We start from the raw sequence: 27294 nt of genomic DNA on the forward strand, positions 1-27294 counted from the left end.
CTTCGAGTGCGACACACGCTTGCGAAATGATTTTGACCATTACATTTCTTGCAATAATTCCCCACTGCCGGACATCTTCGAGATCTGTGATGTTGGAACCGCATTTAGGGCAGGAGCGGTTTTTTTTTTTTTTGTACCGCGTCGACGGTTTTTTCAGATTCAAAATAAGTGCTGCCTCGGATTTCAGCGACCTGTTCCTTACTCTGTTCTTTAGCATGGTAAATCTCAACCGTTTTGGCATAGGAGGGATTATCATGGATAAGTCTCTGCTGAAGTTCCTTGTCGCGTATCCCAAAGATTATTCTACTGCGTAGAAGCCTATCTTCAAGCTGCCCGAATTCGCACAGCGCTGCTAGAATTCTGAGCTCTGTGATAAAATCGTTAAACGACTCGCCTTCTCGCTGGTTTCTGGAACCCAACCTGATCTCGTTGAAATTGAGGTTTGTAACTGCTTTGTAGTGGTCTTCGAACTTCCGGGTTGGGATATTCAGATCTTTCCTGTCTTCCTCGTTTTCAAATTTAATAGTTCGGAAAACCTGCCTTGCCTCTTCGCTGATGGTCATGGGAAATGTACCGGCTTGATCATCTTGCGGCTGTGCCTTCAGATTTGTTGCTATTGCGAAAAGTTCGAATTCACTTTTCCATATGTTCCAGTTATGGTAAACGTCGCCAGTGGTGTCAAGCGGCTTGGGGGTGGTAGCAGTGTCGAACTCATGGTTGTGTCTGCAGGTCTAGGTGGTCCGGACTTGTCTCGCAGGCTTGGGCGTGAGGGATGCTCGTCCCGTATTGTCTCCTTCATGGCCGTGGTTACATGAAAAAGCTTGCTGCATGGCAGAAACTAACTGCCGTGCCCACTTCTGACACCATGTATGCCAGATGAGTAGCGGGGAACAAAAGCAGTTTATTCAGTAATGCAGCCGAGATTATAAGGAGGCTTGTGATAAGCGGATCGAGTGTTGCACATGCGCGTTGGTTGCCGTGCAAGCGTGACTTGTACACTACTACAGTGTCATTCGTCTTGTTGCTCTTTTAGTAGGTATATGGTAAACTATATGCCTTAAAGCAACTTTGCTTATTTGCTGCACAGACGGCAAAGAAGACAACGCAAGTGCTGTAGCAACTGGCACTTGTTTTAAGCGCATGATAAAAGAAAACAGAAAAGTATGGCGCGAGGCCGTAGCGATGAGATTCCGATTACACTATAGTTCGTTAAAGAGCACGTTTCAGTGGAGTACATTTTTCGTACAGCAGACGCACGAAAAGAGGATACACTTCTTGAAATCTTACTGACGAAGAACACACAAAACAATTAAAGGCTGGTGCTTTTTACTTATTCCTTTGTCCTATATACTGCCTAATTTATTGTGTGTATCAGCTTTTTATTCGTGAGTTATTGTCTTTCTCGACCATGTACGAGCTTGCTCAGTACTTTGATTTTGCTTTCACTTGCTATCGCGGTCATTCTCATGCGAGGCTGTTGTGGCCACTCAATATAGCCCGTCGGAGCGCAAAACTGTACAAATCATAGTTGTGCTTGCGAAACCTTAACGCCAGGTCACCCGAAATCCCGTTACTTGTGTTCGCGATTGAGGCGTAATTACTTGACCTTGGAGAAATATATCAAGAAAAATAAGATAGCGAACTTTAACGACATTCGCACTGCCGAATAGATGAAGGGAAGAATTGACGGGGAGCATTCCTTATAAACTGTATGTGGCGATTATTAGGAACGCAAGTAGCTGTAGTTTTCTGCTACACTAATCGATCGTTAGTCATTTAAGTAACGGCAAAAGGTTAAACTTGCAGGAGCTGGGAGAGGAGAAGAAGGAAGACGGAGACTCGAGACCTCTTGTCAGCAACACACGGTGCTACGGAATGGAACAGGAGGACGCGTCCCGCCCAATAACCATGCACGCACGAGATCGTGATGTTGGGCGGACACGCGTTCACATTCATCCGCACCTGATGAACTACTAGTCGACACGGATGACGCAAGCGACGGAGCGGCACGGGACTGGACAGATGGTCTCGAACTCTGCCGCTCATCGCCAGCGAGTTCTTACTGGAATCCTGTGCGCTCCTTCCGCACAATGGACAATGTTGTGGCCAACACGTGCTCAACGCGCGTTTGGTAGTTCATTCTGGAAGGTTTTATTTTGTATTTTTAAACGAAAATATTACTTATTGTTGAAAGCGATCTGGGGATAGTTTTTCACTTTTCCTATATACGATACTTAAATCGACAATTTCGCCTTTTTGAGCAGGGTTCCTAAACAGCAGTCCTGAGTGCAGCCCACGTATGTTTGACAAGCTGGCCGTGCATGGCTTGCCAAGCGTTCGCTATAGTTTGATATATAGCATTCGTGTTATTTACTTACATATCCCAGTTAATAAAGCTTGGTTCGGATAAGCTGGAGAGACGGCACGGGTCTCTAGCACTTGTTTGAGGCTACCCATGCGGTCAGTATGTGTTGAGTTATAATCGCGCTCATCACAATAGGTGTGCTGATTTGCGTAAATTTGGAGACTGTTATTGGTATGTTTGTGAAAACCTGACACCACTCCCCATTAAAAAATTCTGTGTATATGACATATGGGAAATGCTTTCTGTTAAATAGCAGCTTTGGGTGACATTTCGTCCTCTGGTCGAGGTGAGTTTCCCACCCCTGTTTTAAAGCTATAACTCTGCTCCTGCGGGACAATTTCAAGGAAATGACTGGGTGCTTGCTTTTGCTTTGGATATCAACTCACGTTGACTTCATCCTCTGGCTGGTCTTCATGCTAATTATGTATATTAGTTTAAGTAACCCTATATGCTATAACACTTGGTTGATTTGAGATCTGAGCTAATCGTTTGGATATTCCAATATCCCAGTTGGACAAGTTCATTAGCGCATTTAAGCTATATATTATTTATGGTAACCAGGCTGCTTGGTGCTGCCTCTTCCAAGCTAATCCAAACGGTACCTCTTCTACTTCTCACCAACTCTCATAATTTCCAAGATGACCACGAGAACACTTCAGGCGTTGGTAGTACGAGCCAAATATCAACGTGCTTTACACGGCCCGGGCCTTGCCTGAGCTGCGTGAATCAATGGAAGCTGGGAAAAAAGTTTTTCGGAGTACTTTACTCCGCCCCTCTTTTCTAACCAACCTTAGCGCTCTTGAACATAGGAAATAAAATGATTCATAGATCGTTACCTAAATTAAGTTTTGTTTTTGAAAAAATAATACACTACTGTAAAGGGCAGAAACACTCTATTTCTAAACTTATTCGAATTTTAAAGGAATCTTGAAAATGATGAGCCGCCTGTTTTATGGGTGAAGCCTTGCGATGGTTTGCACCGGTCACTACAGAATAGCCAATCAAATAACGTTGTATAAAACGTTGGTCTTTATCACTTTGAGTAGCGTTTGATCCCTTATACAGCTCATTCATTTAAACCCTGTCAGTGAGTCGGTGAATCGCTTTTATAAACAAGGCACCACCTTGCGCATTGCCCCTGCTTCGGAGTAGTTTGTGCTAAGGTGTTGGGGAACCGGCCAACCAACCAACCAAGTAAACTGTGTTCATCGTGTAAACGTATCATACGGCCGTTCGGCGGCTGCATTTCCGATGGAGGCGGAAATGTTGTAGGCCCGTGTGCTCAGATTTGGGTGCACGTTAAAGAACCCCAGGTGGTCAAAATTTCCGGAGCCCTCCACTACGGCGTCTCTCATAATCATATGGTGGTTTTGGGACGTTAAACCCCACATATGAATATCATACGGCCGTCATTTCTTCGGCTTGGGAATTCGCTATTAGTTCGTGACGAAAAAGATTTTGTATGCGCTGCAGTCAAACGGCTGAAGTTTTGATAATTTGTGGCAATAAAATTCTACAAAAGCTTCGGTTCTTTATAACGGTGCACAGGTATTCGATATTCGAACCGATACTCGAAAGGAGTTTTTGTCATAATTGTTTCTGAAAACATGAATATTTGCGCATCCTTCCTAGTAAAAAATTGGCCCCGTATCTGCATGTAATCTGCAAATGTCGTCGAAAAACGATAGTCTTGCGCGTGGAGAGAGTGAACAAAGCATTTATTTCATGTTCTGCGCAAGAAAATTGGTGAACTTTGGAGGCGCTGCGACAGAGTGCCTCGAGCGTGCAGCGGAAGCGAACGAGTGCATGAAGTCACGCCGCACGTTAGAGTTGATTGATTTGTGGGGTTTAACGTCCCAAAACCACCATATGATTATAAGAGACGCCGTAGTGGAGGGCTCCGGAAATTTCGACCACCTGGGGTTCTTTAACGTGCACCCAAATCTGAGTACACGGGCCTACAACATTTCCGCCTCCATGCACGTTGGAGTTACTGTATATGCAATCGTTAGGTAGCAGAGTTGCGCTAAGGTACGCCATCTTGCGTTCATATGTCTTGCAGGAAAGCCACTCACCATGCGCGTAGGAGCAGCCCTCGTGCCTATAGAGTTGCTCTATTATGTAAGCTTTTTTCTTTCTATTTTATTTTTTTTCTTTTATCTTTCTATTCTTCATGAAGGTACGAGACAAACTCAGTTGCTCTGGTCACACCTGGAAGCCTTGACTTTATGTTTGCGTTTTCGGTAAGTAATGATGAAAAAACGTGCGTCAGCTGTTTGAACCAGTTGTACATATGTATATTTATAGTAGGCCACACATTAGTTTTGGCTTCTTTTGGACTGTTTTCCCGAGTTACATACGTAAAATTATTTTTCTGTCTTTATCGCTATCGAGCCAGGGATATAATATTTTCATCGCGTTGGGCTCATTCGTTAATTGTGTGAGTTAACCAGCTAAAGCTTTGTAGTGTTCAACTGAATCGAGCTGGATAGCGATCGAGAGTGGCCGTGTGACGCCCGCGTTAAGCGCGCATATCGTATTACGATCGTATTACAATCGCGGCTTACGACCATTGATGTGAATCATCGTACAATAACAATACGTGTCCAACATTGTTTTCGCTTAAGGTTACAAAGCAGCATTCAATTCACGCACTAGCAGCAACACCTTGCTTATTCGAATAGCTCTAGTTTAACTTCTCCCTTTATTTTTAGCCTTTTTACCGCTAGAATAATTTAGACGTGTGCAGCTGACACACGCTGGCCAACTCTGCATGTATAACGTACTCACTACTGCATATGTGGTTAAACCAAACAGAGCAAGTTTTGCAGTGCCGTGGACAAATTTAAAAAGAAAAGCTAAGCGCATGGGCGTCAGCAGAGAAGCAGAAAAGGGGCCCTTGCCCCCCTCAAGCCACAACAGCAATTGTCTCACCCAAACTAGAGCAGTGCTCTCACTCTTCCTAAGCCGCAATGAAACAATGGTTTACACCACCAAGAGAAAATTCTGCCGACGAAAATGACCAAGCGTTTATTCCTTTCGACTGAACACTGATGTCCCTATAGCAACGCCCGCTGCACCCGCGTCTATTCGCATGGGCTCTACGTAGTACAATTCAACACAGAATGCATTTTCTGCCGCATTTTTCGTGATAAACAGGCAGCATGGCTACTTTACCGAAGAAGCACGGCGAGAATGTCAACAGCCAATGTCAACCCCGCTTGACCTGCCCGGACTTTGCGTAGCGTTGGCTTCTCCACAGTGCAAATGAACCACCTTTGACCACGTGATGGCGCTCAGTGAATAGGGGCGCTGAACTCCTGTAGGCGGAGCGAGCGGTGCCCGGAAAACAGTCGCGCAACTTCGCTACTTAAAGGTAGCATATACAGTAACTCTACCACACGGGAGACAAAAAGAGCGCCTCCTGGCAGTTTTCTTGAAAAATGAAGCGCGTGGCTCTGAGACGAGTGGGCGCGCCCATCTCAGAGGTGGTAAGGTGTAGAACGAAAGGCGACGGATAGGAGCCACCACCATAGGAAAGCGTTGGAAACACCCGCCTTTTCGTGCAAGGGTTGCACGGAAGTGCAGCGTGATAAGCGCTACGGTTCATAAAATAATTAAGTACGCCTTTTCTAGTTAAAGACGCACATGCAGAATATATACGTGTTGTTATGGTGCCCCAGACATGCGCAATAAGTGATTTTTATGGACAATTGCACAAGTATGAACGCTGAAACCTAAGCAACTTTCGTGGGCGCTGCGGATGGGGTCGGCCGTTTCAAGTACCCGGCGCCGTTAGGAGTGGACAAACAAACAAGCGTGCAGACAGACAGACAGACCAAAATTTTTTGCGTCGAAGGTCCCCAAGAAAGACTATCGTCTTTAATAGGAATTGCTGCAGTTTCACGAGCCCCAGTCACGATGTGATAAGGTGAAAGCCGTGTGTGGTAGGAACTCGGGATTATTTCCGACTACCTGCGCCCTATCTAACATGTAACCATACAGAGACGCACACGGGTGTTCTTGTACTTCTATCCAATCATAGAGTGGAAGTGGCAGCCAGGAACTAAACAGGTGCCCTAGAGATAGCACCCTGATAATTTGCCTGCTAAGTTACGACGGCTAGTGCATTCGTCGATACTAGAGCTGTTTCCAAGCGAAAACGTCATATGCACTGTGAAGTAAAAAGTTCAGAAACCGGCGCATTCGTACGACGGTAACAATATTTGCGTGCCCAAGCGATCTCATCAACGGTCAACGTCGTTGAATACCGTCATGGTAGTCAACCAAAAGGTTGACTTTTCCCCATTCAAAAATACCGGACTAGTCCCCACCCCCAAAGTTCCAATATCACATGCCATTAAAATTTAGGTTGCACATAAGTGATGCGATAATATCACGTGACATACATCTTTATATTCTCGAGACACCTGTAGACACTCTTTGATCTTGCATCCATTGCATGTGAGGTAGCTTTGTAGAGCTTTTTTTTTTTCGCGGTTTCCCCTATCGCCACAAGTGTAATAAGAGTGTACCACGTACGCCTTGCGGCTCCTTTTAGATAATTTAAAATTTTATTTTTGAGTGTCTCGCATTCACGATACGGAACGCGCATCCCCAATAAACTATAGACTCCAATTATCTATAGACTGATTATAGACAGAAGTCTGCGATACTACAAAGTTTGTTTGAGGAAGGCTAGATGGCTTTATGCCTTATCAATTATTGCTAACTTTACCACACAAAACAAGTTTACCTACCATTTATATATGTTTTCATCTCAGGCTTGAATAAGCATTCGCTCGCGAGCTCTACAAGAAAAACAGATTGAGTGATTGATTGTTTTTGATTGATTTGTTTATTATTTATTGATATGTCGGGTTTAACGCGTCAAAACCCCATATTATTATGAGATGCCTAGTGGAGAGCTCCGAAAGTTTGACTGCCTGAGGTTCTTTACCATGCACCCAAATCTGAGCACACGAGCCTCCAGCATTTTCACCTCCATTGAAAATGCGGCCGCCCCTACATGAAAAACAGTTTTTAAGAACAGGGATGGGTGTCAATGGCTTAAGTGTCATCATTGCCTGTACATCTGAGTCCTCCTCACCTTTCTCTCCTATGATGTTTCCTCTGTTTTGCCTTTCAAATGCCAAGCGTCCTATGGTCGAGCTCAATCCGGCGTCTGGTGTAACACCTTCACTGCGCATGCGCGTCCCCTGAGTCTCTCTCCTCTATTCCTCTCCCCACTATCTCACCTCTCAACACCGACGCAGGCAGTGGTTGTTAAGCGACGCTCTGCCCCCTCGTTCTCCTCTAGGCGTTCCTTCCCCACGCCGTTTACACCCCATTGCACGTGTTCCCCCCTCCTACGCTCCATAATCTCTCGCCTCTCAACGCCGAATGAGACAGCGTCTGCTAGTGAGTTTAATGAATGAAAAAACTGACTGCTCGCAGTGCATAACCATTCACTGATCACCCCATAATATATATGCACTGGATCTGGATCTTCTAGGCATTTCCGCTGGAAGATATCTCCTGTGCGTTGTTGAAGAAGAAAATTTCGCAGCGTGCACGTTAACTAAAAGCGGAGGTGGGGTCTCTACTTCAAAATAGGGGTCTTCTCTCTTATTGCCCCTTAGCAGCGACTGGCTTTGTCCAGCAGGAAACAGTGGTCCATCACTGCGTGGTTTGCGCCTGCCCAGGTTTTTCTACTGTGCACGCCGGGATAAGCGCCAGCTTCCACTTCCACGCCACCACCAGTATAAGCGTTATCGCCAAGTGCTTCTAATCTCACATGGTTCCCTTCAGTGGGAGATGGTCTAATTTTTGTTTCGTTCACATTTGGCTTGCTCTGTGGAATAAAGCATCAGTTGATACTCTCCACCTGTTCATGCTGCCCTCTTATTTCGAGCTTATTTCCGTTTCTCCCACAGTACACCAAGAACCAGCAGGAACGACCAAATTCACCAATCCTCTGTATGTGCTCCTTGTTCATATTCAGGATGTCTAAACTATCGGAGATCTGAACAAGCGTAGGATAATTAAAAATGCTTTTATGGCGCAGTAGCAAGCAAAAATAATCCACACATAATTTCTTTGGTGAGATGTATGATGATTCAGTTTTACCGCAGAAGCATCCGCGGTAAAATTCCCCACCATAACCTTAACTTCCTTCTTAAGTTCTTTTGCGCTCGGACGACGCATGGAGTCTTTTTATTCGCAACGCATATCAGCGTCTGCAGTGGCCCTGTGAACGCCCTTTCACAAGATCACCCAAACTTGTGTTTGACAGTGCCAGAATTAGCTATCACCCTTCTTCAGATGCGTCGATTTTGCATTACGCATAGTACCTTGACTTGAAAGTCTAGGTCACGTGATGCCTTTGTTCGTGCCAGATATTGCTCGTCCAGCACCATGTCAACTTGAGAAATCGATCAAAGCAAATTCGATGAAACGGTACGTTCTCCATTGCGTGCTACATGCACATGAAACAGTAATAACAACAACAAACACAACCATGATGATATGTGACATGTGATATATGACATGTGATTTGGGATATGTGAGAGGACACGGCGGCACTGTCGTGACAATGTCACCGACTTTTATGTTCCTTGTGCAGGCTCTAGCTGGGTGCTTTTGGATCAGCGTGCTGAAACTTTCACGGCAAATGAACACTGCCAGCCTGCATCGCCTTCGCTTCTGCCAAACGACGTCCTAGACGCAATCTTGGCTGACACTCTTCTGAGGCGGCTGCCACACGTGGAGTAAGGCTACACCGCATCTTCTTCACGCACCGTGGCGTCACCAGCACATGCCGGACCCGCTGGCTTTCGTGCTTTAAAAGGGACGCTCGCTTCTGCAAGCATCAGTGGACATGGCGGCACTGCCGTGACAATGTCACCGACTTTTTCGTTCCTTGTGCAGGCTCTAGCTGGGTGCTTTTGGATCAGCGTGCTGAAACTTTCACAGGGCAAATGAACACTGCCAGCCTGCATCGCCTTCGCTTCTGCCAAACGACGTCCTAGACGCAATCTTGGCTGACACTCTTCTGAGGCGGCTGCCACACGTGGAGTAAGGCTACACCGCATCTTCTTCACGCACCGTGGCGTCACCAGCACATGCCGGACCCGCTGGCTTTCGTGCTTTAAAAGGGACGCTCGCTTCTGCAAGCATCAGTGGACATGGCGGCACTGCCGTGACAATGTCACCGATATTGCTGTTCCTTGTGCAGGCTCTAGTTGGGTGCTTTTGGATCAGCGTGTTGAAACTTTCACGGCAAATGAACACTGCAAGCCTGCTTCGCCTTTGCTTCAACCAAACTACGTCCTAGGCGCAATCTTGTATGACACTCTTCTGCGGCGGCTGCCACACGTGGAGTAAGGCTACAGCGCATCTTCTTCATGCACCGTGACGTCACCAGCACATCGCGGACCCGCTGGCTTTCATGACTTAAAAGGGACGCTCGCTTCTGCAAGCATCAGTGGACACGGTGGCACCGCCGTGACAATGTCACCGACTTTCCCGTTCTATGTGCCGGTTGGTGATCGAAAATACTGTTTTACTAGTGATTACCTGTGTTTAGTAGTGTGGCCGTGTCCACATACTCTTATTTGTTGTTTATCTGAATGTTTTGCCGTTGCCAGCTTGCTAGTGTCACGTTTGAGTGATGCGGAAGAAAATCCCAGGGCTATCACTGAAGAAAAGCTTAACGAAATAATTAAGACACATAAGGCGGTCCTGGAAAAAGTAACCAAAATAGAAGAAAAACCAAGCATCTTTTGAGGCTCGGGTAGAGGGCAGGCTTTCGAAAATAGAGAAAAGGCTAGAAATTCTGGGCACAGCCCCACTCAGGCTTGCTAGCCTTGAGAAGTTTGCCAGTGAAGCCGAAACCTCAATAGCAACTGTTAGTCAGAAAGTTGATGACTTCGTTACTAAGTCATGCACCGACAGGAATGCCCTCCTCAAGCGACTTGACGATCTCGAAAACCACTCTCGGTGGAATAATTTTAATATCAGAATGAGAAAAGAGGACATGAATGAAACTGAAGATATTTTACGTCAGAAGGTTAACGTCGACGTTTTTGATAATTTGCTAAACATTAAAATTATCTCAGTTGTACAAATTCATCACTTAGGAGCAAAACAGGGGGGCAGAGATAGTCCCGTTATCTTGAGAGTTTCATATTTCAGAGATAAGACTAAAATCCTACGAAAGTGCTTTAAACTGCGTGGTAAGGAGGTCAGCATAAACGAAGATTTTTCAAAACGAGTTGTTGAGATACGCAGAAGGTTGTGGGAGTCTAGTGCTGAGGAGATAAAAACGGGGGCCAAGGTGAAGCTTATTTTTGACAAAATGAAAATAAATGAAGTGGTGTACGGTTGAAACGGGGATACTAATATGAGGGACATATGTAAGACACCTTCCGAAACAACTGACAGGCGTCGTGATGGCGACTGATGGTGTCCGAGTAGTTTTAAACAGTTAAAGTTAATAAATAATAATGTCAGAAGTATTTTGAATAAAAGGGCGGATCTTGAAGCTGTGGTACTAGAACACGATTCCGACTTTTTAGTAATGACCGAATTATGGTTGAAGTAAGAAGTACTGGATGCCGAGGTTACTCCTCCCGGATACAATATCGTGAGAAGAGACCGTGAAACAAAAGGAGGAGGTGTGGCCATTTAAATTAAAGATAATATATTAGTTAGTGTTCTTCCGCATGCTATTGCCGTCGAAGCTCTTTGGTAAAAAACTACGCTCAGTAATCGCTCGATATACATTGGTGCTATGTATAGACCTCCAAACTCTCCAGTGAATGCATTTGATAACTTAAGAAGCTTTATGGATTCCCACCTGAAGCGTGATGACAATAGTATCCTTATAGGAGACTTCAATCTCCCTGGAATGAATTGGTCGACGCCCACTTCAGAAGGAAGCGAAGGTGATCAGCTGCTATAGCTCGCTTTCTGCTACGATCTGACTCAGGTCGTCTCGTCTTGTACGCGTGGGGGTCCAAACGCTTCTTCAGTGCTTGATTTGATGTTCTTATCTGAATCACTGCTCCCGTTTTTCGGCTTGTGTGAAAATGAGGATGGTCTTTCTGATCATAAAATGGTTTTATTGTGTTTAGATCTGTATGGTAATGTCGTGCACAATGATGAAAAACTTATCATCCCAAATTTTAGTGCCGCAAACAACTTAGCCATACTAGAACCACTAGAACAGTCATAATATTCATTTCTGGAAATGTACCGAACATCTCGTTCAACAGAGCTGTGGCGGTTTTGTTTTCATTCTACGATAATTTTTCATCCAACAATTCATTCCCAAACGTTGTAAAATGTGAGGAAATGAAACCCTTGGATTACGTGCGATATAATACACGCTAAAAGAAAGCTTAAACGCAAGCGAAAGGCGTGCTCTGTCAAACCAAGCATTGAAAAAAGAAGAACGTCCAGGTTTTAAGTAAAAACCTCCGGCAAAGTGTGAAGACTTCGAAAAATAACTTTTATAACTCAACGTTGAAAGAATTTCTGAAAGAATTCCCAGACAAATTTTAGAGGTACGTGAATCCTTCGACCAGGCTGAGTAGTATGTCTAATCATAGAAGTAGCAAAGATCAGGCAGAGGCGTTTAATTCCTTCTTCTCGTCAGTTATGACAATCGATGATGGTACTGTACCCAACATCAGCGATTCCTTAGATATGATTCCTATTCAGGGTATAAGCATCACTGAAGAGGGCGTTCTAAACTTCTTGTTTCATATAAATACCAAAAAGGCCCTGGTCCTGACAATATACCCAATGAATTTCTTTATAGATATGCCGATTGGTCATCAAAATTTTTAACATTAATTATTCTATCATCTGTTAATAGTGGCTCTTTTTCCAGTGCTTAGAAACGTGCAAAAATTGTGCGCATACACAAAGGCGGTTCCGCATCTCACGCTAGCAACTACCAACATATATGGCACAGAAGCACCTGTTCAAAATTATTAGAGCACTTTGTATCAAAGCACTTGCTAACCCATCTTGATGAACATAATTTATTTGTTTTCTGTCAGCATGGCTTTAGAAAAGGGTTATCTACCGTTACTCAGCTTATTGAGCTTGTACACGACTTATCTAGCACAGTTAATACCCTTCGTTGAACTGACATAATATTTTTAGACTTCGCAAAGGTTTTCGATAAGGTGTCGCACATTAAGCTCTTATTTAAAATCAATAGTACCTTTAAAAATTCTGCCCTCACCTGGTGGTTCAGTTCCTATCTTGCACGCCGAGAACGATATGTCCAAATAGGGCACCACCAATCTAGTTTAACGCCTGTGGTATTTGGGGCGCCCCAGAGTTGTGTCCTGGGGCCCCTCTTGTTCCTTGTGTATAAACGATCTGCCAAAATATTACTACCCAAATACGACGGTTTGCTGACGATTGCATACTATACAAAAATGTACGGTCACCGAGATACCAGGTCGAATTTGATCTTGACTTAGAGAGAACTAAAAACTGGTGTGATCAGTGGCAAATGCAGCTTAACCAACCAAAAACTGTTTTTATGTTCATTTTTAGAAAAAAGAACATTCTTAGTTATCCGTACAGTAATAACGGTCACGAACTTGCTCAGGCTAAGCAATATAAATACCTAGGTCTCATATTTACGCTTGACTTGCGTTGGAATCTTCATGTTGATGAACTTTGTTGCAAAGCTAACAAGGTGTTCTGGGGCTGAGACGTAACCTCCACTGTGCCTCTCCCGAAGTTAAAAGTGAGGCAGCTTGGGCTAGTTGGTATGGCATGACGATAGTTATAGCGCGAGAACAAAACGACGACACAGAGACAAGCGCTCGTGTCTTTCGTGTCCTTCTTGTCTCTGTGTCGTCGTTTTGTTCTCGCGCTATAACTATCGTCATGCCGAAGTTAAAACTTTAGCTTATAAAACTTTGCTAAGACCCATAATCGAATATGCTAAAGTAGTGTAGATTCCCTTTACCCAAACTAACTGTTTGAAACTCGACAAAATACAGGGACTTAGTTATAGTTTATATTTATTAAATACCGTCGTTTCCATTCACCTACCGAATTATGCAAACTCGCAGAGCTCTTACCTCAACAAAAATGCACCGAATATGAAAGGCTGAGCTTCTTTTTTGTAATAGTTAATCATCACGTTAAAATAAACTACGACAGGTACTTTCAAATCAAAACACAAGAAACGTCAAGACACAGACACAGTATGTACATACCACCCCCCAAAGTTCATAATGACTGTTTCAGGTACAGCTTCTTCCCCAGGGCTATTCAACAGTGGAATTCGTTACCAGACTCGGTTGTGAAAATCAAATCGCTTACTGACTTTTTAGAAGCAATAAAACATATAGTGCACTCTGATGCCATGCGCTAAGATTGTGAATATGTGTGAAGTACGTGCTTTGTAACTAGGCTATGATATTTATTATGTGTTTTATTATGCGCAAAACAGGATGTGTATTTCTGTAGTGATGTTCTCTTTTCTTGCTCTTCACTAACTTCTCTGTTTAAACTATATGCTTAGCCATTATGATATACTTGTCATATGTGTTCTGAAATGATCTGTTCCAGTAGTAAAAGTTCTTTTTCCTATGTTTCTTTTATGCACATTTCTGTTTTATATGAGTCAACTCCACTCCTTTAATAGCCCGCAAAGGGGTGACTGTATCAATAAATGAAATAACTTAAAATATAATTTTATAACAATGATAATATTAGTACTTAAGTTCATATTATTATTAAAGACAATATTATTGTTTATATCTGTACTTTTCGTCATAAAGCCACATTATGAATATACGAGACGCAGTAGTAGATTAATCCGTAAAATTGAACGATCAAGCATTCTTTAACACGCACTGACTTCACACAGTGTACGGGCCACTATCTATTCGCGTCCGTCGACAAGCGACAACCACGGCCGGGATCGAACACACGACCTTTGCGCCAGCAGCCGAGCACCGTAAAAGCTACGCCACCACACCGGGCCAATTACGTATGGTTACGCCAATAATATTCACTAGATTGTCGCTAATGTCTTTGCTGACCCACGTCTGGGCATCCCCGATAGGAAGATGACGATGGTGATCAAGAAGAATGAAAAGCATCTTTTTACAGCGAAAGCTGTTATGAGATACAAACTCGGGTCACGCGCACTCTTCTGCCGGTGCCGTCCGGCGGTGTCCGTAACTACATCGCGTGAAATTAGAAAAACAAACCTATTACCGATGCCACAGTTAGGCTCGAACCCGGGCACGCTGGGTTCCACCGCAGTATTCTACCATGGTAGGGTAGCCAACCGAGCCAAGGTTGGTTAACCTCCCTGCCTTTCCTCTCTATTTATCTCTCTCTCTCTTTATCTACCATGGAACTACACTAGTGCTGGCGAAATGATGACAAACTTGCCTTAGGTAGGTTTGATATTGGTGAAGCAATGTCGGTATAGCGAATTATAGAGCGTTTTAAAACAACGCAATAACAATTAGACGTCGCGCAATCTGAATATAGCGTTACAAGCGGACCATTCAATGCTATAGCTCATTAAAAAAGCTTGTTCTTGTACCCCTATTAACTGTGGCGCATACCCATTTCAGGCTTGATTCCTTATCGTCGTCAACCACTGCATGTACAATTCGCACGAAACTCCTTGTAAGCTTTTGGCGGATACCATGCTTCTAAGAAGAATGAAGAGAAATAGCATAGCGAATGCCTGCCCACTACCAGAAAAAATAGTAATAAGGCCCGATTAATGCCCCAGTGAGTTTCCCAAATGATTTCCCAGAAAAAAATTTTATTAATGCCATAGTGGGCATTAAGCAAGTGTGCTTGCAGTAGTTACGCAATTAGTGTTCCGAAAAGGCTCTGAAAGGCCGCTCTTCTTGCGTTCATTGTGACTGTGCTGCGACTTCCGCGCAGACCTGGTTTTTTGTTTGAAACAGTGATGACAAGTTGTTCCAAAACATTTTGTTAATTTTATTCGTCTGACTCTTCGCGGAGCTCCTTCATTGGTAGGTAGGTTCCAGCCATTCCAGGATCATCATCACCACCATCATGCTCCACGTGCACGCGCAATGGAATCCTCGTGGCACGAACGTTCCTGAGTTCGCTGTGCCATTGCGTATCGCCAGAGAATCCCTCTTTTTCTGCTTCCTAAAAGCGTCACTTCCTCCTTCAGGCTCTCTTAGACTGACGAACGCGACCCCTTTTCGACCACGAGAAAGAGCCATGCAAGGTTTCGGGTCGACATTCGTTGCTACGGTAAGCTTAACTCTGTCTTCTTCGGGACCTTTTGTTTGTAGGCGCAGGGGACGTAGTCTCTTTCTGAGTGATTGCAGCCCATCGTTACCATATTCAAGTTCCCTCAGAATCTGCATTAACAGTGAAATAGCTCCGCAGAACAGTCGTTTAGTTATTATCGGGATCTTTTAGTGCGTGAAGAAATCCTCATTACGCGATGCTCCAGAGCCTTCTTAGCACTAATAGTGTTTCACATTCACATGTGGCATGCTCTTTCCTCTCTTTTCCTTTTTATCTGTTTTTTTTCACATGTTTTTATTAACGTACTTCTATCTGTCATGTCCAGAACGAACGCTACAGCTAGAGGCACATGCACCTAAAACTCAGTGGCAAACATTTGCTCGTGCTTCAACAGGCGTGGCACATTACCACCTCTTTTGACACTCCCCCGCCCCCCCCCCCTAAAGTGGTACGTTTGAGCTTCTTACATCTCTGTAAAATGATCAGTTGTCACAGGACGGCTTCATATCCAAATGTCAAATGACTACATCGATTGTTGCATTCTGTTAAGTTCATACGGCGTGGTGCATCCAAACATTGAGCACAAAAAAACCTGATGTTGCATCATTGGCCGCTTTCAGTGTTCGCATTTCCCTTAGTATTGATTTTTCTGGCAACTCCTCTCGGCTGTCGGTCACGGGTGGACCGAGTTCTCACAGTTTCAGAAGCTTTACCAGCAAACCAAGTTGTCTGTAAACTTCCAAATTAAAAACCATTTTCTTGCGTGCCTTAGCGTAACACTCAAGACATAACACTATATCTAATTGGATTGATTGTGATATTCTACAAACATCGCAGCCACACAAAAACGACCGTCATAGTCTTTGTTTCTTCCTCATAAGCTAAGGTTGTTTACAAACTAACATGTCACCAATTGGTTGGCGCCCATGTTTTTTTTCTCCACTTTGTGTAGTCTGAGTTAAACTTTGACCACCATGTGTGGAACACGTCCAGGGGCCGAAGCCCGATCCCTCCGGCAACGCTGACATCGCCATGGGCTTGCTTCCCATGCGGGGTTCTCTTAGCGCTGCTCAAGCACACACGCAGTCTAACTCGGTGCACAAAATGTGGCGCAAAGAATACTACTCGGACATCGGCCCCAGCTTCTTCACTGTGCCTTCGTTGGGTTGGAGAGAGCGGGTCGCTCAGAGTGGCTGGAACACCGGTAAGCACCCTGGAAGCTCCGCTAATTTACACTGCAAAACGAAAGCTTGTTTGCACCTGTGACTGGTACCGGTGGTAGGACCAAGTTAGTCGCAGTGCGGCTGGTCACAAATGGTCACTTTCGTTGAGTTGTGACTGGTTCGGCTTAGTCCCTCGCCACTTGATTTCTCAGTTGCGGGACGGCAGTCGCAAGCATTTCAATCAATCACACGAGCAGGAACATGACGTAAGCATATTTATGAGGCCGTCGCAATAAAAATCCCAAGTTAGCAGACGTGAGTTCTTAGTGGCATGAAAAGTAATAATAATAACACTTGTTATGTTTTATCGTCCCAAAACCACCGCATACTATTATTAGAGACGCCATTGTGGAGGGCAACAGAAATTTTAACACCCCGAGGTTTTCTAACGAGCACATAAATCTAAGCACCCGGGCCACGCTCACATCCGCCTCCATCGCAAATTATCCCCCAAAGCCTGGATTCAATCCCGCGACCTGCGCGTGAGCAGCTGAATGCTTTATCCACTAGACCAACGTGGTGGGTTGTGGCGCGCAAAGGAGAGCAAATAAATGTCGGCTGGAAAAGCTTTCTGGTCGCCCGTCACAAAGGTGAATCGTCTTTGAGGTGTCTCGATGGCGCCGGTGCGTCAGGGGCTTTCTTTATTGAGAGTGGAGAACTTAAAGGGTTCAAGTGGTTGTATACGGTCACTGCCGCTTAGCGTAACGCAGCCAAATCAGATGTAGCATATTGAGCACGTGGTCGCGCCAAAGTTCTTCTTGCTCTTGACCCTTGAGAACCTTAATAGGGATATAAAGTGTGGACATTAATAATATAGCTACAAGAGCATCACAACACAAACCACGTATGAAAATTTTCATGAAGCAACGGATAAATAGAAAGGGAATGACAGAATGAGGAAAAGTAGAAAGAAAACTCGAAACGAATAGAAGTAGAGATAGAAAACTTTAAATAGGTGGAACTAGAGTTAAAAACCCAAAGAAAACTCGGAAACAGAGCTAGAAACAAAGTGCGGAGCAAACAAAGAGAAAAATGAAAACAAACCAAAAAGGCTACCCAGCTCTGCACTTCTTTTAGACTTTGGACTGTTCCGGCAGAGCTGCCTTTATTTTTTTTTCACTTATCTCAAGACAGGATGAGCGGCTGGCCAGGTGAAAGGAGCACGCGTTGCACAACGCGTTCTCGCTGTTTCGTGAAGCATCAGTCACCCAGCACTACTCTGTTCCCTGGAATGGTTGTATGCATCGCAGATAGCAGGGAGTGTGTGTTTTTTTTTTCTGCCAAATTTCGAATGTATTTAACCACTACACAAAACAAAGTGCTCGGTAATAGAAAAAAATAATGATGATGATGTCGTCTGTGTAATGTTCCAAGCTGCGGTAATAAATGAGGATCACCGTACGTCAGGGTACGGAAGTTTCGAACATTCGGTGGCCTTTAACGTTCACTGACATTGCGCCGTAGACGGGCTTCTACCCTTTCACTTTTTTCGAAATGCATCCGCAGCGTTTGAGAGGGCAACTGCCAACTTCAGATCAGTAGCTGAGCACCGTAAGTACTACACAAGCAAGCCGTACAAATGTTCTCACTTTGTGTAACTACTAAATTTGTGTGCTTTAAGCGACTGCTTCAATACAGCGGCACGATGAAGGACCCCGCATAATATAAAAATAGTTTTCACGTTTCACCTGTCCTCTGTGTTTCGAAACAATGAGAGAATGTTAGCAAAACTTTTGCAGACAAGCAAACAGACGTGGTTTCGCCAAACCAATTAAACATCAAAATCTTGTTTGCTCATCGCGATCATATAGTTTGGAACACTCTAAGCTAATTTAACAGTTGCCACGCACACCATGTTCATGGTTTGATTCCTTAACCAGGCGGCCACATTTAGAGCATCAGGGCATTACCCGACCTTTTATGGTTATTTACTTATACATGCGCGATGGCCAGAGAGCCCCTTAGTGCGCATTTCATATAGCGTTTATAGACCGTGGTCCTCCAAAGTGGTTTTAAAATGCGCTCACGATGGTTAGGAGCCCCATCACTGCTAAGGGACATTGACGATAAACAATAAAACAGTTTCAATTGGTGGACTGTACTTAGAGAGCTCTAAAGTTGTTAATATTACAATCATTGGTGTGGTATTAAAAGAAAAAGAGAGGTGATAATCGCTTTTTTTTTATTTTTCGGAATATCTACGTGCATGGTGTGACATGCATTAGAAAGTGTATTTGTCGTATTTTGCCACAATTGGCTTAAAACAACTTGCTCAAACTTGGCGTATTAAGGCCAAGCCTACATCCAAAGATTTTACTTTATCTTTGATTTATTCGACACTACGTAGGTCATTACTGGCGCCGTCAAAGTATCCGACGTTGCAGCGAAATTTGGAAAAATTCAAGGTGGCCTCACCATCAACGTTTCACTTTTGGCATATTTTCTCGCTTCCTAATCGTCTTCTCTATGCGAGGGCGGGAGTTTTACTGTCTTGAAAATGAAACTGTTTTTCTTTTTACTGACACTTTAACAAATTTTCGATATGGTCATAAGGCAACAAATATAAACGACCTTCATTCCACTTATTCCAGTCCTGCGACGCGGCATTTATTTAGGCGTAGCTAGTCAGCCCACGTTACTTCGGCACTAGTTGTATATTCCTCAAGTGGCGCGCGCGTTTCTGCGACAGCCAATGCGACGTCTTTACGCGCAGGTAAAGTGACGGAAACCATACTGCACCCAATTTCCACTTGAAATCCCGTCGACTTGAAGAGAAGGTAATAAACCTATTTTTGCAGCTGTCTCCCGGAAATACACCTTAGACTTCTGCCTCTACGAGCACGCGTATCCGTGCTTCCACCAAAACCAGTACGGGTGCGGCACCTGGGCCCAAAGGCGCTTCGAGAGTGTGTTCGAAGCGCTACTGCAGGCTTTCCAGAGGGTCGTGACGGGCATGGCGATGAGCACACAAGCATCTGGCCGCAACCAGAATCCGAGCCAACGCGCTTCCAGGACCAACACCAGCTGGATCGCATTTTGGGACAGCAATGAAATAGAGGTATTTTTACAATGTTTCTGCAACGGTGCTGCACATGACTGCTTCGAAATAGCTTTTTCCAGTGCACCAGCATATTCATCTATGTTGCTTCCTTGTAGAAGTTCTGCAGAAATAAGGACATGTGATATCGAAGGGAGGGGCGGTTGATCCTTATCAGTGAATGAAGAGAAATGTCGAATATTACACTGACGAAGAGGTAGCACGTTGGTTAGGCTGATTAAAGATGCTGACCTCAACATCACTGGCACTACCATCGTTTTGCTGGGCATTGGTGTAAAAAAACTGTCTTAATGCAGTGGCAAGTTTAATTACCTGCTGATGCAAAAACATCGAAATTAAAGTGATTGTACTATTCGACTAACGCTACACCCTGGTGACGTTACGTGTAATATTAAAGGAAAGAAACAAGCTCTGACAGCGCTGTGAAGTCAGATGCACTCTAGATATTACTCATTACGCCTTTTGGAGATGAGACACTCCAAACATTGTGAATTGCCTTCGACATACGAATGCATTTTCTCTCTATCTCTCTCTCCCTTTCGCACTTGAGTAATCATCGCCTTTGTGTCTGTGTGCCAGACGAGTAGCGAGGAACAAAAGCAGTTTATTCAGTAATGCAGCCGTGTTTATAAGGAGGCTTGTGATAAGCGGATCGAGTGTTGCATATGCGTGTTGGTTGTCGTGCAAGCGTGACTTGCACTCTACTACATCTTCCCTTCTTTGGGACAAAAAAAGAGCATAGCACACACAAAAAAACCAAGCGTTGAGGAAATTTGTTGTTTGCAAACATGGATAGCCTTGCTATTTGTGACGTTCTGGCAATGGATAACGTTGCGGCTCTCGGCGTATGCGCTCACTACTTCGAAACACCTGAGTTGAGTCTGATGGTGCTGCTTGGTTTCTGCTGGGGACTCTCGGGCAAGCGACGAGACTTCTGTGGCCCTAAGATGTTCTCTTGTGCGGCATAGCTGCTGCCCATTGTCTGCAGTCCTATAGGATCGCGTGGGCCCTGCAGGACCGACCACTATGGCTGGAGCCCATGCTCTGCGGCGTGTGTCATATACGGACACTCGGTTTCCGCTATGAAGGTCTGGCTGACTCCTTGTAGTTCTGTTGTAGTAGAAGCGCTGTTTATGTCATATTTTTTGCAGTCGCTGGTGAACAGTTTCTGTGGTAAGCGTCATCGGTTCCACGTGACAGTTGAGGACCCGTAGTTGGCTTCGGGTGTGACGTCCCATGAGGCTTTGAACTGGCAATTGCAGCCATTCATCCCTCGGAGTGTTCCGCCATTCCAGCAACGCACTGTAATAGTCAAGGATGGAAAACGGGCACTTGTTTAACAGATGCTTAGCTTCCTGTACAGCGCGTTCTGCTAAGCCCTGACCGCGCGTATAGTACGAGCTAGACGTGACGTGGTTGATATTAAATTTGCTCGTAAAAGCGTGGAAGTTTCTGCTGTTGAAAGGTGTGCCGGTATCACTGCACAGCTTCGCTGGAATGCCATGCGTTGCAAAAATTTTTGCACTTGCTTTGATTACTACAGCAGCGGTGGCATGATTAAGCTTGCGAATCTCAAAGAAAATTGAGTAAGAGTCAATGACTATGACGTATTCATTGCCTTCGTGATGAAAAAGATCCACCCCGAGAACTTGCCTTGGCAGAGTTGGTAACTCGTGGCTGATCATGGGAAGTCTTGCATTTCTTTTTTTGTATTTGTCGCAAACAGCACTTGTCTTCGCTACATCGGAAATATTAGCATTCATACTTGGCAAGTACATTACCTGTCGTACCCTTGCCTTCATTTTATCTTCGCCACAATGTGCAGCGCGGAGCAGGCCGAGAACTTCTCTGTGCTTTGCTGGCGGAATGACAAGCTTGTTACTTCTGAGAAGCAGCCCGTCCTCGACGTGGAGCTCATCCCGGAAGCTCCAATATGGCTTTAAGGCATCCGGCAGCTGCTGCTTGCTTTGGGGCCACTCTGTACTTGCGTAGCGGCAGCGCTCGGTCATGAGTGTGTCCTTCTTGGTCTCTGCTTTCATGCTGAGAGCTGCCAATCTGAAACAGGTAACGAAGAAACAGCGTTGACTTAAAATTGTTCTGTTTCATCCACCAGCTCTGTTTTTTGAGGGAAACGCGAATGTGCGTCGGCCAAAGAGAGTTCTTTTCTCGCTTTGTATGTCACGGTGATGGGAAATCTTTGTAGCACGATGCGCATGCGCTGAAGACGAAGAAGGCAATCGCAGAGTGGTTTCTTGAAAATTGATTCAAGCGGCCGATCGTCAGATTCTACTGTGACTAATGGCTGTCCGAGTATGTAGTCCGTGAACTTCATACAGCCATGAACTATGGCTAGGGTTTTTCTTTCGATTTGTGCATATTTCTGCTGCGCTGCCGTTAAAGATCGGGAAGATTAGGCTATGGGGTGGACATCTTGTAGGATGACTGCGCCGACGCCATACAGACAATTTCAATGCTTTAGACAAGTAAAAGTAGGCTAGTACTGGCGCTGTAGCAAGACTAGCTCGCAAATTTTGGAAACTGTTTTTCTGCGCTTCTGTCCACGTCCATGCGACGTCCTTCTTAAGCAGCTCTAACTAATGCGCGGATGCAACAGACAGGTTTGGGATGAAACGCGATACAAAGTTGACCATTCCAAGGAATATTTGAAGCTCCTTACGGTTTTTCGGCGCAGGTACTTGAATGATGTCTTGTACTCTTTCTGGATCCGATGAGAGTCCTTTTGCAGTGAGGAGGTGGCCCAGGTAACGTACACTGGACTGAAAAATTGGCACTTCTTTCTGTTGAGCCTTAAATCGCATTCTCTGTGGCGTTCAAGCAAGGCGGTGAAGTTTTTGTCATGCTCCTTCCTCGTCTTTCCCCAGACTAATATATCATCCATCACGACCACTACGCCAGCCGAATTTCCAACCAGTTTATGCATGGCACGGTGAAAAACCTCTGGTGCCGATGTGATGCCGAATGGCATGCGTAGTAACCTGTACCTTCCAAACGGCTCATAGTGCACACACGCGTTCGGCAAGGATTATTTGCCAAAAGCCTGAAGCAGCATCGAGCGTGGAAAAATTTTTGGCTCCTTGCAGCCGCGGCAGTACGTCGTCCGAAGTAGGCATATGGTATTGCTCTCGCAAAATCGCCTTGTTTAAATCTGAAGGATCCAAACATATGCGTACCTTCCCATTCTTTATTACTACGGCTGGACCACACGCACGGCTCTTTCACCTTTGTGATGAAGCCGTCACGTTCCATGTCGTCTAGCTTTGCTTTCACTGGTTCTTGAAGGGCGACGGCAATTTCCCTTGCGGGTTTGTTGGTTGGTGGTACATATGGTTTAAGCTGTAAGCGATAGGTGAAGCCTTCAAGTTGTCCTAGGCCCTGGAAAATATCATCTAATCCGATTACCAACGTGTCAGACGTTTCGACGTTGACTGCATCTATGCGTTGTATTAGGCCCAGTTTCTCAGCGACTTCACCACTTAGTGTAACAGGCACCTCTTGAGCGACCACAAAAAACGTAACTTTGGTGCTCTGCGTGCTGCTAGAGACAGCAACGTTTATCTTTCCGCTTGCTTTTTCTGTGTGACTGAAAAAAGTACGCAAGGTAGCAGAACTGTTTTGCGCAGGAGCCACTGATAACTTTCGAAAGACAGATTCTGGTATGACAAAACAGTTTGCTCCCGTGTCTATTTTGCACGTGATCATAGAACCAGCTACATTCAACGTCACCACCCAGTGCTCATCATTCTTGATCGCGTGAACTTCCAACGTCTGCAGGAAGTATTCTTCGTCGTCGGTCATTTCTACCTGTCGTATGTGTCGTCCTTCTGACCGCGTTTCCATGCTTCGAGTGCGACACACGCTTGCGAAATGATTTCGACCGTTACATTTCTTGCAATAATTCCCCACTTCCGGACATCTTCGAGATCTGTGATGTTGGAACCGCATTTCGGGCAGGGGGCGGTTTTTTCTTCTACCGCGTCGACGCTTTTTTCAGATTCAAAATAAGTGTAGCCTCGGATTTCAGCGACCTGTTCTTTACTCTGTTCTTTAGCATGGCAAATCTCAACCATTTTGGCATAGGAGCGATTATCATGGATAAGTGTCTGCTGAAGTTCCTTGTCGCGTATCTCAAGGATTATTCTACTGCGTAGAAGCCTATATTCAAGCTCCCCGAATTCGCACAGCGCTGCTAGAATTCTGAGCTCTGTGATAAAATCGTTAAACGACTCGCCTTCTCGCTGGTTTCTGGAACCCAACCTGGTCTCGTTGAAATTGAGGTTTGTAACTGCTTTGTAGTGGTCTTCAAACTTCCGGGTTGGGACATTCAGATCTTTCCTGTCTTCCTCGTTTTCAAATATAAAGGTTCGGAAAACCCGCCTTGCCTCTTCGCCGATGGTCATGGGAAATGTACCGGCTTGATCATCTTGCGGCTGTGCCTTCAGATTTTTTGCTATTGCGAAAAGTTCGAATTCACTTATCCATATGTTCCAGTTATGGTAAACGTCGCCAGTGGTGTCAAGCGGCTTAGGGGGTGGTAGCAGTGTCGAACTCATGGTTCTGTCTGCAGTTCTAGGTGGTCCGGACGTGTCTCGCGGGCTTGGGCGTGAGGAATGCTCGTCCCGTATTGTCTCCTTCATGGCTGTGGTTACATGAAAAAGCTTGCTGCACGGCAGAAACTAACTGCCGTGCCCACTTCTGACATTATGTATGCCAGACGAGTAGCGGGGAACAAAAGCAGTTTATTCAGTAATGCAGCCGAGATTATAAGGAGGCTTGTGATAAGCGGATTGAGTGTTGCACATGCGCGTTGGTAGCCGTGCAAGCGTGACTTGTACACTACTACAGTGTCATTCGTCTTGGTGCTCTTTTAGTAGGTATATGGTAAACTATATGCCTGAAAGCAACTTTGCTTATTTGCTGCACAGACGGCAAAGAAGACAACGCAAGTGCTGTAGCAACTGGCACTTGTTTTAAGCGCATGATAAAAGAAAACAGAAACGTATGGCGCGAGGCCGTAGCGATGAGATTCCGATTACACTATAGTTCGTTAAAGAGCACGTTTCAGTGGAGTACATTTTTCGTACAGCAGACGCTCGAAAAGAGGATCAACTTCTAGAAATCTTAGTTACGAAGAACACACAAAACAATTGAAGGCTGGTGCTTTTTACTCATTCTTTTGTCCTATATACTGCCTAATTTCTTGTGTGTATTGGCTTTTTATTCGTGAGTTATTGTCTTTTATCACCATGTACGAGCTTGCTCAATATTTTGATTTTGCTACAACTTGCTATCGCGGTCATTCTCATGCGAGGCTCTTGTGGCCACTCAATATAGCCCGTCGGAGTGCAAAACTGTACACGTCATAGTTGTGCTTGCGAAACCTTAACGCCTGGTCGCCCGAAATCCCGTTACTTGTGTTCGCGATTGACGTGTAATTACTTGGGCTTGTACAAACACATCAAGAAAAGTGACATTGCGAACTTTAACGACATTCACACTGCCGAATATATGAAGAGAACAATTGACGGGGAGCATTCCTTATAAACTGAATGTGGTGATTATTAGGAACGCAAGTAGCTGTAGTTTTCTGCTACACTAATCGATCATTATTCATTTCACTTACGGCAAAAGGTTAAACTTGCAGGAGCTGGGAGAGGAGAAGAAGGAAGACGGAGACTCAAGACCTCTTGTCAGCAACACACGGTGCTCCGGAATGCACCAGGAGGACGCGTCCCGCCCAACAACCATGCAAGCACGAGATCCGGTTGTTGGGCGGACACGCGTTCAAATTCATCCGCACCTGATGAACTACTAGTCGACACGGATGACGCAAGCGACGGAGCGGCACGGGACTGGGCAGATGGCCTCGAACTCTGCCGCTCATCGCCAGCGAGTTCTTACTGGAATCCAGTGCGCTCCTTCCGCACAATGAACAATGTTGTGGCCAACACGTGCTCAACGCGCGTTTGGTAGTTCATTCTGGAAGGTTTTATTTTGTATTTTTAAACGAAAATATTACTTATTGTTGAAAGCGATCTGGGGATAGTTTTTCACTTTTCGTATATACGATACTTAAATCGACAATTTCGCCTTTTTGAGCAGGGTTCCTAAACAGCAGTCCTGAGTACAGCCCACGTATGTTAGACAAGCTGGCCATGCATGGCTTGCGAAGCGTTCGCTATAGTTTGATAGATGGCACTCGCGTTATTTACTTACATATCCCAGTTAATAAAGCTTGGTTCGGATAACCTGGAGAGACGGCACTGGTCTCTAGCACTTGTTTGAGGCTACCCATGCGGTCAGTATGTGTTGAGTTATAATCGCGCTCATCACAATAAGTGTGCTGATTTGCGTAAACGTGGAGACTGTTATTGGTATGTTTGTGAAGACCTGACACTACTCCCCATTAAAAAATTCTGTGTATATGACATATGGGAAATGCTTTCCGTTAATTTGCAGCTTTGGGTGACATTTCGTCCTCTGGTCGAGGTGAGTTTCCCACCCCTGTTTTAAAGCTATAACTCTGCTCCTGCGAGACAATTTCAAGGAAATGACTGGGTGCTTGCTTTTGCCTTGGATCTCAACTCACGTTGACTTCATCCTCTGGCTGGTCTTCATGCTAATTATGTATATTAGTTTAAGTAACCCTATATGCTATAACACTTGGTTGATTTGAGATCTGAGCTAATCGTTTGGATATTCCAATATCCCAATTGAACAAGTTCATTAGCGTATTTAAGCTATATATTATTTATGGTAACCAGACTGCTTGGTGCTGCCTCTTCCAAGCTAATCCAAACGGTACCTCTTCTACATCTCACCAACTCTCATAATTTCCAAGAAGACCACGAGAACACTTCATGCGTTGGTAGTACGAGCCAAATATCAACGTGCTTTACACGGCCCGGGCCTTGCCTGAGCTGCGTGAATCAATGGAAGCTGGGAAAAAAGTTTTTCGGAGTACTTTACTCCGCCCCTCTTTTCTACAGAACCTTAGCGCTCTTGAACATAGGAAATAAAATGATTCAAAGATCGTTACCTAAATTACCTTTTGTTTTTGAAAAAATAATACACTACTGACAAGGGCAGAAACACTCTATTTCTAAACTTATTCGAATTTTAAAGGAATCTTGAAAATGATGAACCGCCTGTTTTATGGGCGAAGCCTAGCGATGGTTTGCACCGGTCACTACAGAATAGCCAATCAAATAACATTGTATAGAACGTTGCTCTTTATCACTTTGAGTAGCGTTTGAGCCCTTATACAGCTCATTCATTTAAAACCTGTCAGTGAGTCGGTGAATCGCTTTTATAAACAAGGCACCACCTTGCGCATT

The 27294-nt window shown here is 44.7% G+C and overlaps 1 protein-coding gene across 1 annotated transcript; it reads left to right on the forward strand.

Annotated features, from left to right (window-relative positions):
• Nucleotides 1-656: 656 nt before the first annotated feature.
• On the forward strand, nt 657-26503 carry LOC142793476 (uncharacterized). The gene is made up of 5 exons (XM_075885779.1): nt 657-765; nt 4428-4486; nt 16652-16862; nt 19680-19939; nt 25602-26503. Exons 1-5 carry the CDS (start codon nt 657-659, stop codon nt 25770-25772), a joined length of 810 nt encoding a protein of 269 aa, XP_075741894.1. The 3' UTR covers nt 25773-26503.
• Nucleotides 26504-27294: the final 791 nt, after the last annotated feature.

This window comes from Rhipicephalus microplus, unplaced genomic scaffold (assembly GCF_043290135.1).
Source record: "Rhipicephalus microplus isolate Deutch F79 unplaced genomic scaffold, USDA_Rmic scaffold_302, whole genome shotgun sequence".
Classification (NCBI taxonomy): domain Eukaryota; kingdom Metazoa; phylum Arthropoda; class Arachnida; order Ixodida; family Ixodidae; genus Rhipicephalus; species Rhipicephalus microplus.

Coding starts and splice junctions, on each gene's coding strand:
- LOC142793476 (XM_075885779.1), top strand. CDS start 657: ATGGTAAACGTCGCCAGTGGTGTCAAGCGGCTTGGGGGTGGTAGCAGT. Junction 766..4,427: donor CTTGTCTCGCAGGCTTGGGC/GTGAGGGATGCT, acceptor TATGTCTTGCAG/GAAAGCCACTCACCATGCGC. Junction 4,487..16,651: donor CTATAGAGTTGCTCTATTAT/GTAAGCTTTTTT, acceptor GAACACGTCCAG/GGGCCGAAGCCCGATCCCTC.